The following is a 12,187-nucleotide window of genomic DNA, read 5'->3' on the forward strand; positions in this document are numbered from 1 at the left end:
TTTTGCTTCCAGAGCTGCTACATGCTTTCCTGGTGCTTCTGGGATCACAGGGCTGCCTGGAGTGTGCTGTGAGAGACCACCAAAGGGAATTTCTACAGGCAAGCCAGAGGACTGGGAGAGACATGAGGGGCACCTTTCCTCATGGGCATCCACTCTGCCTCTCCTCAGGAGAAAAGGCAGTCCTAGCAGACAGCTCAGGAAATTTGAGAGTCCTGGCTTAATTCAGCCTCTGTCCGGAGCATAAGAAGCTCTTAAAGCTCTTTCCATTTTGGATCCTCCTGTTGTATGAAGAGTGGAAGGAGCTTCTCCAGAAGTCTGGAAAACATGTTCTATTTGAACTCCTGCTATGATACACAGAGTGCTTGAAAGCAAATTTGGTTCAATTTCATATGTACATGCCTAGAAACCACTGTATTTTCTTTGGCTTAGACTTGTGATGACATTGATATCCTTACAAAAAAACTGCTTATAGCAGGAAGTATGTCTGGGATAAATATGTTTGCAAGAGTGGAAACAAACTGGCTTTCTGTAGGGAGCTGTTCCGTAAACAGTGGCTTGACAAAGCTGCAAAGACTGCTGGGGTGAGGTAGCTCTAGACCATAAAAGATGCTCATCAGCATCTTCCTGTTTTAGTGTTTTAAATTAATTTCAGTGGGGTTTAGAGGTAACTCTGAGGCAGGACTTATGCTGCCCCTGCTGCCTGGTGTCCTCAGGGTAAAATACTCAGGACACAGAAGAAACACTGATCAAGAAAAAGTTCAGTTTACCTCATCCAGGGCTGAATTCAGCACATCTGCCTTTCCGTGCAAGTGGAATGGAAATAGGAGATTTTGAGTTCTGAGCTACAGTTTTTATTTTGCAGTTTGTAAGTTTTTAGGTCTGAATGTTTAGCCAGCTGAGTGTTCATTCTAAACAATTAGTTACAATTGTATGCCATCACTTCTCCCTAAGATTTGCAATCTCAGTTTGACCTACTCATCTGGGTCAAAGCACTGCTATTTGGACATTCTTATTTTTCTCACTCCATCAGGCATTTCCTTCACCTTTTTTTTTTTTTTTTTTGGTGTGTGAAATATTGATGATGTCAATATACCTTAGCCCTTTTCACAGCCCTGACATCTATTTTTGATCCTATTTTGGCAAGTCAGTATAGTGAAATCCCTAAATTTACAAATGGATCTGATGCTGTCCATTCATGTTTCCAGCCAATTGATCCTGAATAAAGTTGTCTTGAAGTTGGATTAGGCAACAAGGAATTCCTGATTCTGCCATTGATCTGCTAGGTGGTGTGACTCTTGTGGTGTCACCAGTGCTTTGTTTGCTTTTCTCATCCACAAGAAAGAAGTCCTAATAGTGTGCTGAGGGTCACAGATTAAAGATATTTTATGAGCATTAGGACACTGATTCTTCTGCTTTCATTACACAATATGTCATCTTGCAGTGTAAAACAGATTTATTACTGCTTCAGTAACATGCTGGACTCTAACATAACCTGATGACTAGAACAACAACTTAGACCAATGTGAATTTGCTGCACTTTGCACATAAACTATATTTCTGAGTAGTTAAAATATAGAATTGATTTGTTCTTCAAGCCAGCTGTAATTCAACAGATCATTAATGACAAATGGCAGAACGCCCCAGCCATCCTTCCAGGCACTACTCCAGATGGAAGTCATTGGATAAAGAACAGGAAGGTTTGGCAAAATGTGAAAGAAGAATAAATTCGCTGCACATCATTCATTTTGCCCGACTGCAATAAAGTAATTGTAACACAATGTTGTCACAGGATAACAGTCTCCTGCTGCTTTAGAAATGCTTTGCAAAACAGGTGTTTACTTTCTCTGTGGGGACACATTGATCCCATGACAACAATCTTTTCTATTAAAGGAAAATTAAGTACTTGTAGGTTCAGCAGCACCATAAAAAAGATTATTATAAAAAGCCATATAATGTGAAATGATATGAACTATATATATGATATATGTGATATGTGCAACTAATAGAGGGATTAGTTAAAATACTTTCTTTTAGCAGCTTTACAGCCAACATTTTCTCAACAAAGGCAGATAGGACAATGCAATGCACTATGATGGAGTTGTTTTTGTTATTTTAATCTTCCAAGGCTGTGTGAGCTGTAGAAAAACAGCATTTGTGAATAAAAATAATATCAAAACTCCAGCATATGTCTGATGAGAAATGCATAGTTAATAGCAAATAAATTAAAAAATCATGAATAATTAACAATAAACTAACACACTCTAAATAATGGAAATTAAAGACCATGTATTTTCTGTCAGGACTGAAGTCAGTTTTGTAAATTTTGCTCATTAGTACTAAGACAAAAATGTGAAAATAGATAAAAAATAAGAAAAAATTTGTGATTTTAATAATCTTTTCCTTAGAATCACAGAGACGCAGAATCATTTAGGTTGGGAAAGACCTCTAAGATCATTAAGTCTGACCTTTGACTGATCATAACCTTGTCAACTAAAGCACAGCACTACTCCATCACCTCCAATCCAATACTTAACCCCCTTTCTGTGGAAAAATAAACTTCCTGATGTCCAGCCTGGATCTCTCCTGGCACAACTTGAGGCAGTTTCCTCCTGTCCTGTCACTTGTTTCCTGGGAGAAGAGGCTGACCCCACCTGGCTGCACCCTCCTGTCAGGCAGCTGCAGAGAGTGCTGAGGGCCCCCTGAGCCTCCTTTTCTCCAGGCTGAACACCCCCAGCTCCCTCAGCTGCCCCTCACAGCACTTGTGCTCCAGACCCTTCCCCAGCTCCGCTGCCCCTCCCTGGACACGCTCCAGCCCCTCAATGTCTCTCTGGCACTGAGGGGCCCAGAACTGAGCACAGGATTGGAGCTGTGGCCTCAGCAGTGCTGGGTACAGGGGGACGGTCACTGCCCTGCTCCTGCTGGCCACACCTGGCTGAGCCAGGCCAGGATGCCATCGGCCTTCTGGGCCACCTGGGCACACTCTGGATCATGTTCAGCTGCTGTCTAATGAGAAGAGTAATTATGCATTAGAAATTGTAAAAGAATTAAAAGTAGTCAAATTTTTTTCCGAAGTGTCTGTAATGTGAGACACATACATCACATTTTGTTGTAGTATGAGAGAAAAGTTGCATTGGTATTCTTTTAGTGAACCTTATTCATTTTACAGACATTCTGCTATTCACCCAATAATGTGCCAGCTACAGGTTGGGGCTGAGGAGACATGTATAAAAGAAGAATATTTGTTCTCTTATATGCTGTAAATGTCTATGTCTATGGGCTCTCAAAGGCATTTGACTGCCAGATGAAGCAACCCCTGTGGTATTTAGCTTTTGCCAAGGCTGCGTCTGGATCAAGAAAAATGAAATGAGAATAATTAACTGGGGACTGAATGACTTGTTTGCTCACCAGACTCACCTCTGGGATCTGCATCATCTTGAATCTTCTGCTGTCTATTTCTATTTAGCTAGAGACAACTTATGATGGTGTTTGGTATTTTTCCAGCTGGTTGCTCTATTCAGCTCTGTGCACTTCATATCATGAATCCCAAACAGAGTTGCAGTATGCACACTACTGATATCTTTAGTAACTGTATTGGGCAGGTATGAGGCTTAATTTCACAAGCTTTAAAGGCTGTATCTAATCAGACTAGCCAACATGGTCTGGGTTTACTCAAAGGTCTGCTTCATCTGAAGAAAAATATACTTGAAGAACCTAATGGCATTTTTTTTGCTGAGTTGTGAACTTCACTATCTAGACATTGAAGGAAAATGTCCTTCATGTTCTTCAAAAGAGTTGGTTTGGTACAAGTACATTTGGTTATGATGTCCTGACCTCAGGAATAGTCACTGAGGCAGAGAATTTTCTTTTCCACTTCAGGATCACTATATTATAGACATAAAAGGAATATGGCCATGAGGAGCATTAGGAAAGTAATTTTTAAAGCTGCAAAGGTAACTCAAGCATTGTCAAATGCTACCAATAAGTTGCATTGGGAAGTGCTCCTTTAAACTTCAAGAAAAAGAGAAAACCGAAGACCTAAAAGGTGTAATTTTTGTCATGTTGAAACCCTCTTCCTTAGTGCTGAATAAAATGCAAAATGCCTCCAAGCAAGTTGCTTACCCTACAGCTGAAGTGCTGCACATGGAACCAGTTGACACTTTGATATTTTTGCAGTTTAGAACTTATAAATATGTATTTGCATTTTCTGTGCTAAACCATGTGGCTCTTACACAGTTGTCACTGTCACTGCATCAGCCAGGAAACCAGTGGTATTTTACTTCACTGAGGACTATATGAAATGGTCTTTGAGAAGGAAATAAATTTAATGGAAACTGGAGCATGTGAAGGATGTTAACATCTTAACACAGAGATGTTAGGGGGTGATGCTGTGCTAGGGGTGATGCTTAGCACCAAAGGGCATCTTTCAGACCCCTTAGTTCCTGAGTCCCCGCAATGGTGGGAGCTTGGCCTGCGGGCCAGCAAGGGCTTGTGCAGCTGATCTCAAAGAATCTGTGAAAAGGAAACACAGAGAAGGACAACAGACCTGAAGGTTTGTGTGTGAATTACTTGAACGCGAAGTCATGCCTGATTCATGTCCTAGGGCTGCTGAGGGAATCACCAGGACTGCAGAAAAAAAAGTCTGTGCATCCCAAGTGTAACACTTCCCATGGCAACAGAAGGTACTATGGAACACTCTGGCTTTACAGGACATCCTTTCCAGCCAGAGGCTTCAATCACCAGACTCCATATCTATTTCTATTAAAAAAAAAGAAAAGACACTATGCAAGCCAAGGGAAACAAGGATGACACACTGAAAGCAATGTCCTGGTTGTTGTGCCCCAGTTAAAAGCAGCATGTTCAGGCATAGACCTGTGCCCCCTCCGAGAGCAGACATCAGCTTGTGCTGCCTGGGGCCATGCTCAAAAGCTCCTTCACACCTGCGGAAATCTCCCTCGTTTCTTCAGTAAGTCCTTGTTTAGGCTGCATTCAGACATTTAAAAGGATAAGGTTGTAAAACATGTCATAGTACAGTGAAAAGGTAGAGTAAAAACTCCCTTAAAATAATTTCCTTTTAAAATAAGGTTTTTTTTTTTTTTAACAAAGAGAAAGTAATGACAAGCTGTCTTCACTGATGGTAGGACGAACCACTTCAGCTGAGATCACATTTCCTTGGAGCATTTTTGCTGAGGAGAACTACATGGGGTTATCACTATTGTAAAGAATCTCAAAAGGTGTCTTTAAACTGATAGCATGGGTCGGGAAAGTTGGGAAGAAGACACCTTTTGTGCCATCCAGGATCGAAGCTCCTCTGCTTTGGTCATCTCTCTTAGCCCAGCCCTTTCTCCCATTGCCAGGGCTGTAGCGTGAGAATGAATTTAGTTTCTTTGCAGTTTTGGACACAACCTAGAGTGCTAAAGGGAGGAGTGCTTGCACAAAGACGACAGCTTTTGATTCTGAAAGCTGATGGCCGGCATCCTGTCTCCCCAGTTTTTAAAATGATTTATTTTTTAAGCTTCAGCTTCCCTACTATAATTTCAAAAGTTCGCAGGCGGGGAGGGCTGGCAGGGAGCGCGCACCGGCTTTCCCGGCCGCTGGAGCTGCCAGGGAGCTGTCCAGCACCGCGGCGGGACTGGAGGCGGCGGCGGCGGGGCGGCAGCCATGGGAGGGCCCCGGGATCGTCCCCATTCCCCGCGCTGGCACCGCCGCTCCCCGCGGAGCCGTGCGCGCTACCGGGCCACGTCCCCGCTTCCCCCAGCCCAGCTCCAGAGCTCCAAAGCGCAGAGCGGAGCGCCTCGCCGCCCTCCCGGCAGCGGCAGCGGCTGCGCGCCGGCCCTGCCCTCGGCCCTGCCCTCGGCCCGCCCCGCCGGGGGCATCTCCGCGGCGCGGGGCAGCGGGGCCGGCGGGGCCGCGGGGCCGAGCGCGACAGGCGGCGAGAGGGGCGGGGGAGGCGGGAGGAGGTGGAGGAGGAGGAGGGGGAAAGGGCTCCAAACAACACGTGATCCCCGCGGAGCAGCGAGGGAGCCGGGGGAGGGGAGAGCGGGGCGGGCGGCCGAGGCAGAGGAGGGCAGCAGCCACCGCGGTCGCCGCCGCCGCCGCTTTAAAGGCTCCCGGCGCGGAGCGGCGCGGCACCCGCGCTCCCGGCCCGGCGCGGAGAGCCGCGGAGCGGGGCAGCGCCGCGGTCTGCGCCGCTCCGGCGCGGCGGCTCCGCCGCTGCCTCCCGCCCGCCCAGGGGCACCCGCGGCCATGCGAGGCGGCCGCCCCCGCGCCCGCCCAGCTCGGCGCTGCCCGCCGCGGCTGCCCGCCGCCCCGCGCTGAGCCCGCCGCCGCCCCGCGCCCGGCCCGCCCGCGGCACCATGTCCCGCCGCAAGATCTCGTCAGAGTCCTTCAGCTCGCTGGGCTCGGACTGCCCGGAGACGAGCCCCGAGGAGGAGGGCGAGTGTCCCCTGTCCCGCCTCTGCTGGAACGGCAGCCGCAGCCCCCCCGGCCCCGCTGACATCCCCTTCGCCGCCGCCGCCGCCGCTGCCAGCGCCGGGGCACGCCGCGCTCCGCGCCGCCGGCGGGTCAACCTGGACTCGCTGGGCGAGAGCATCCGCCGGCTGACGGCCCCCGCGGTGAGTGAGTGAGTGAGTGAGTGAGTGAGTGAGTGAGTGAGTGAGTGAGTGAGTGAGTGAGTGCCCCGCGCCCGGCTCCCGCCCGCGCCCGGCACTGCCCCGGGGCTCGGGTCCCTGTCGGGAGAGAGGCGGCGGAGCCCGCGCCCCCCGCCCGAGTGCTCCCGCCGGGTCGCTGGAGCCCGCTGGAGCCCGCTGCCTCTCCGTGCCCGCTCCGGCTGCCGGCTGCCAGCCACGCAGATCTGCGGGAGTGCAGCTCCCGGCAGCCCGGTGCTGGAAATCGGGTCGAGAGTCACGCTTAGGAGCAGCTGCCGCTTTGGCTGGGTTTATCGTTTCTGCCGAGTCCCTCTCTGAATGAAAACAGAGCAATAGAGTGTTTATCACTGGTACTAGCGACCGGTTTTTTTCTTATTTTTTTAATATATAAAAAGTTACATCTGTATGATGCATGGCGTGCACATTGTTCCTGAACAGTGAGGGGATGTGAACTTCTTACATTTGTAGGGCTTCTCTGTACTGAATAGGGTAAAACAAAACAAAGTTCCGGCTATGTGTTCGGAAATATTTCAGCAACAGATTTCCCTGTGCCTCCTGGATGCGCAGACATTACTGACAGGTCAGTTTCTTTAAAGCTGACTTTGAAATCCACGACTTAATGATTGCCTAGATAGCTGCACCTGTAGTTGAGAGTCAGGGACGCATTGTCTGTACGCTGTTAACATCAGGAGCGAATTCAGGTAGAGCCTGTAACATATGCTGGTGTAATTCTGTAAGACTGACATTAGTGTCTCAGGAGTTCTCGTAGATTAGTGTAAAAAAGGTTTTTTCTCCAGCCTTTGTGTTATGATTGCGCTATGCTCCTGTACATACATCTGTGATCACTGCTAAAATTTCCTCCTGAAGTTTCAGCTGCAACTGAATATTTGTTTGGGCTCTGAGATAGTTTAATGTATTAAAGAATGAAACATGAATGGCAACAAGTAGTCGTAATGTGCAGGGCAGCTGTATCTGCTATTGTGGCATCAGATCATCTTTTTTCATATTACTGGGCAGGTCTGGAAATTCCTTATGAGTCTCATCACCATCAACTCTCAGTTTGCATTGGTTTTAGTATACTCTTTTCTGTTTGGAGTTCAAGTGCTGGACAGGAGTAGACAGGGTGTTTAATGGGAGAAGTTTTAGTGCATTAAACAGCTAATAGTCATCCAGCTGCAGTTAAGACTTTCCTTTCCCATTGATTTTTTTTTCCCCTCTCCACTGGGAATCTGGTCTTGTAATGCTGATATTAATAGATGATATTTCAGGTGACCTGTCTTGTTTTAGTATATTAAAAAAAGAGAGGAGCTATTTAATTTAATAGCAATGCAATGGTATAATTAGAGCATATGTTACCCCAAATAATATTTGAAGTATTCAGAAGTAGTTCAGCGCAGCATTTTGAGATAACCTTAGTATTTGTGTTTTCTAAGCTTTGACTGTTATTTCCTGTGTTATGTTTCTATAAGAGACAATTACAGTTTTACATATAAGTTGTTGAATTTGTTTTCAAAATAAACACATTCCTTGAATTAAGACATTAATAAAACTCTGATAGATCCAAGTCCTTTTTCTTCCCTGCTCGCAGAGAAATTTTGTTTAAGAATGCAAAAATTTCATGTAACATGGTTTTGATGTCCCAAGCAACAGCATTCATGGTTTCCCTGGGAGGTAATTATAGCAACCCTTGTTGCTAAAAAATAGGTTATTTAAGAATTTTAATGTTATATACATTACTTAAAATTTCCCTTTTTATCTTGGCATCCTAACTACAGCTTCACTCATTTTGGCATAAATTAATGTCATTAAGTCAAAGAAGTCTTCTTGTCCTAGTCTTGGTTTAGGGAAGGAACCAAGTCCCCTGCCTTTTTATTTTTCACCCAGAGGAACCACTGTTCAGATGCTTTGTTATTTTGGTGCTTTCTTACTGAGCTCTGTAGTACTGAATATATGCCTTCATGCAACAAGTCAAGTTGCCATATGTCTAACACTTTGGATCGGATTATTTTTTCACATCTACTGATATAAATCAGGAATAACTTTAATTAGAAGTAAAAAAAAACCCACTTTGATTTAATAGGATTCATTTATGTTGTTTGTTAAATTAGAAGGCAAATCTGAAGGGAGCACTGGCAGATGTTCTTTCTAAATAAAAAGCTCTAATACTTTTTTATAGATGTAGACAGGTCTTCATTCCATTCTACTATAGATAGGGGTGTCTGATAAGTATATAAACATATCTGTGTGCATACAGATGTTTATACTGTATATCTAGCCTGCAAGGTTTAATGTTGTCTCTTCAGACATGAATGCAGCAGTTCTTTGTCCTCATTCCAACTTTCAAAGTTGAAGGATGCTACAGGTTCCTGATGTTTATACTTAGCTGTAGATTTTTGTTCTTTCCTTCAGCAGTGACTAGGATTATATACTCAGTGAAACATTGTTTTGTGTTTTCACTGAAGAAAAATTCTGTGTGTGTATTTAATATTACTGTACCATGCAGAGAGTTCTAAGTGGTAGCAGGAGCTACTGAGAGCTGCTCTGAGGATGTGGAGAGCATTGAACAGAATAGGAAGGAGCATCCAAGGGGAAAAAGAGCTTTGGGCACCCAAGAGGGGTGTCTGTAGGGCAGAGCAGCAAGAAGGCTTCATGTTAGGAGTGGTTGTGCAAAAATGTGTACGGAATATTTCTTCTGTGCAATTAATTCATGAGTTAGTGCAGTACAGCTACGAGATTCTTACAAGATTCTGTACAAAGAAATGTACGAGATTCTCTACAAAGAAATGCAGTAATGAGATATTCAAGATATATTACACTAAAATACAGTGAAAACAAGTTACTGCATTTTTTTATCACTTGTAATCTTGGTCTCAATTTTAGCTGAATATGACTTTGCTCAAACATTACTTTTTGTGGAACTATGGGAAAACATCAAAAAGTGAATCTTGATGTGTTGCAGCATTGAATCCACCCCATTCTTCTTGCTCCAGGACAACAGCTTCTAGCACTTTCCAGCAGGCATGATATTCCACCTTTTCCCTTATATTGATTATTGGAGATTTTTTCCTGCAGTAGTTACACTAGAGGATGTAGGGACCTCTTTCGGCATGGGTTCATTTTATGTTCCTGTGGGTTTGTAAATGTTCCTGACATGCCTGGATGGGTGAAGGATTGCTACTGTTTGTCTGGAATGTGCTCACTGCAAGCCCCCTCTTTTCTGAGCCCCAGAACTAGAAGGATGATAGGGCTCACGTCCCACCAAAACAGCTCTGTGTTTTGGGGAAAGTGTGTGGTGAGACTTCCATCTACAACCCACCGCTGGCATTTGTGAGTAAGCTGTGCTGGGGAAGCAGGGTGCACAGGCAGGGAGGCAGAGCAGCAACAATGCAAGGAGAGGCAGCTCTTTTGCCTCAGCTTCACTCAGCAAACTAACTGTGCATGTGCTGAACATGTCACCAAGCTGCTGCCCTGCTGCCTCCCCCGGTACCAGTCTGCTGTGTAGCCAAGTGCCCTGGCATCAGAAGGGTGGAGGCACAGCTTCTGTGGGGCTGGGGAGCTCTGCTCAGCACCTGGGTGTGACGATGATGGTTGGTGGGACCAAACTTTGCTGCCCGGTGCAATAAACCCCAGGCTGTGCACACAGCTCTTGTGGCTCCATCGGCTCATGAGGTCCTGGCAGCAGTGCTCCCTGCAGATTGCCCCATGACTGTCCCTGCCCTCTCACAGCCTTTGATCCCTGTGATGTTCCCACAGCGCTGAGTAATTGTGAAGGCAGCTCCTATCCGTTCCAACATGTTCCTAAATCATGTTCCTGACAGAACACAGATGTCCCTCTGTCCTCCTTCATCTGAACCTGGGTCTTTGGTTATGCACTCTGATCAGAGAAATCTGGAGCCAGATCCAGCTGCTCCCAAAACAAACAGTTGCCCTTGTCACCAGGCTGGGTGCAGTTTATTGGAGATAAATAATAAAATGTTGGGAACTTAATAGGGACATTGATTTATTGACCTTGTTTTAAAGAAATAACTTGGTAATTATATGCACACCACAAGCAAATTTAATGATACATTCTCCTTTTGATTCCAGCTTTGTTATTGAGTTCCGTTTTAAAGGATGGATTTTACACCCACAAAGACATACATTTTGATTAATTATAAGTAGAGGAGATGATGCTATATGATATTCATTATTAAAAAAAATTTTTCTTCCCTTAGAAGCTCTACTGTAGGAGAACAGTATCCTGGCACCAGTTGACATAGCTTGAGCCTTTAAAAGTGCAGTTTAGTATGTGGCTGAATTCTAGTTCCTTGCAGCAATTTTACTTTTGCTCCAGTTTTATTTTGACTTGTATCCAATACCAGGCTGAAAATAGAATCTAAATCAGAAAAACACAATTTGTCACTGATTTGAAAAGTCAAATACTCTGCTCCCATCTAAGAGGCATAGGCTGTCCCTAAAGGAGCTGAGAGTGACTGTGTGTGCATTCAGGAAATCTGTGTACCCCTGAGCACTGCACTGATCTTTCTGAAACACAAATTACAGCACAACACAGCATTAAACTGACTAACGCTTCCATTTGATTTTATTTTCTGAAAGGCCAATGTAACGCATTGCTTACAAAACTGTTAAGTGAAAATCACTTCTGTTATACTTTTCTGTTCACTTAGAATTATTTCTGCTATTCTTTAAATGCCCAGTTCAAAACACATTAATGTAAGAACCCTATTTTTTTTTCTGTGTTATTTAGGAAGCTACTACTGGCTGCCGCCAAATAGTTTGAATTTAAGAACCGGCTTTCTGAATGCAGCCCTTTCCCTGCCCGTGGAAGAAAAGTGAATGTAAAAGCCGTCATTTATGTTGGTGTGTAGGCTATGACTTATGTCACAGAACTACTGCAACTTCAGATTGCTTAATTGCAAGTGAATCCTCCAGTGAGCGGAGGTGGGGTTTTGGCAGAGAAGTTGCAGTGTAGCAGCTTATATCAAACGTGGCTCCATCATAAACCTCTACCACTTAGTGTCCATGAGTACTACTCCTTTTATTAGCTTTTTATTTCTACCCCCTTAACAAGCTGCTGCCACTAGCAGGAGAGGTAGCAAATTGATTTTTGCATAAGATTTTGGAAAAAATTTGCACAAGTATTCTGAGCTCCCTATCACTTACATTAACACGTTGTGTATAGCTAAGCTCTGCTGCTGTAGAAAGGACTTCTGCCTGTCTTTCTGAATGAAATAAGGTAATGTCAAATGATACCCATATCAGTATCAGTGCTGTGATGATCTTATTCACTTAGTAGCCCAGGCTGGATGACCTTCATACATGAGTAACATCCTTCTCAAGAATGTGGGTGTGAAGCATGAAAATGGTGAAGAGAGGCACATTCTATGGGAAACTTTTAATTTCTCATTTCAGCAGGCAAACAGAATGATTTTTTGGAAAGTATAATAAAACCAGACTTTTGCTGAGTATCTTTTAACTCAACATAGACAAAAGTCAGTTATACAGAAGGTCACACAAGCAGTCTGTAGTCAGTCAATCTGTTA

At 44.8% G+C, this 12,187-nt stretch overlaps 1 protein-coding gene across 1 annotated transcript in view; it reads left to right on the top strand.

The window, feature by feature from the left end:
• The first annotated feature begins 6,353 nt into the window (after positions 1–6,353).
• Positions 6,354–12,187, top strand: part of GUCY1A2 (guanylate cyclase 1 soluble subunit alpha 2) — a 136,448-nt gene continuing 130,614 nt past the window's right edge. The window contains exon 1 of the mRNA XM_058019172.1: positions 6,354–6,611. Within this exon, the coding sequence (XP_057875155.1) occupies positions 6,354–6,611 (258 nt within the window). The remainder of the gene's footprint in view (positions 6,612–12,187) is intronic.

This window comes from Melospiza georgiana, chromosome 2 (genome assembly GCF_028018845.1).
Source record: "Melospiza georgiana isolate bMelGeo1 chromosome 2, bMelGeo1.pri, whole genome shotgun sequence".
NCBI lineage: Eukaryota > Metazoa > Chordata > Aves > Passeriformes > Passerellidae > Melospiza > Melospiza georgiana.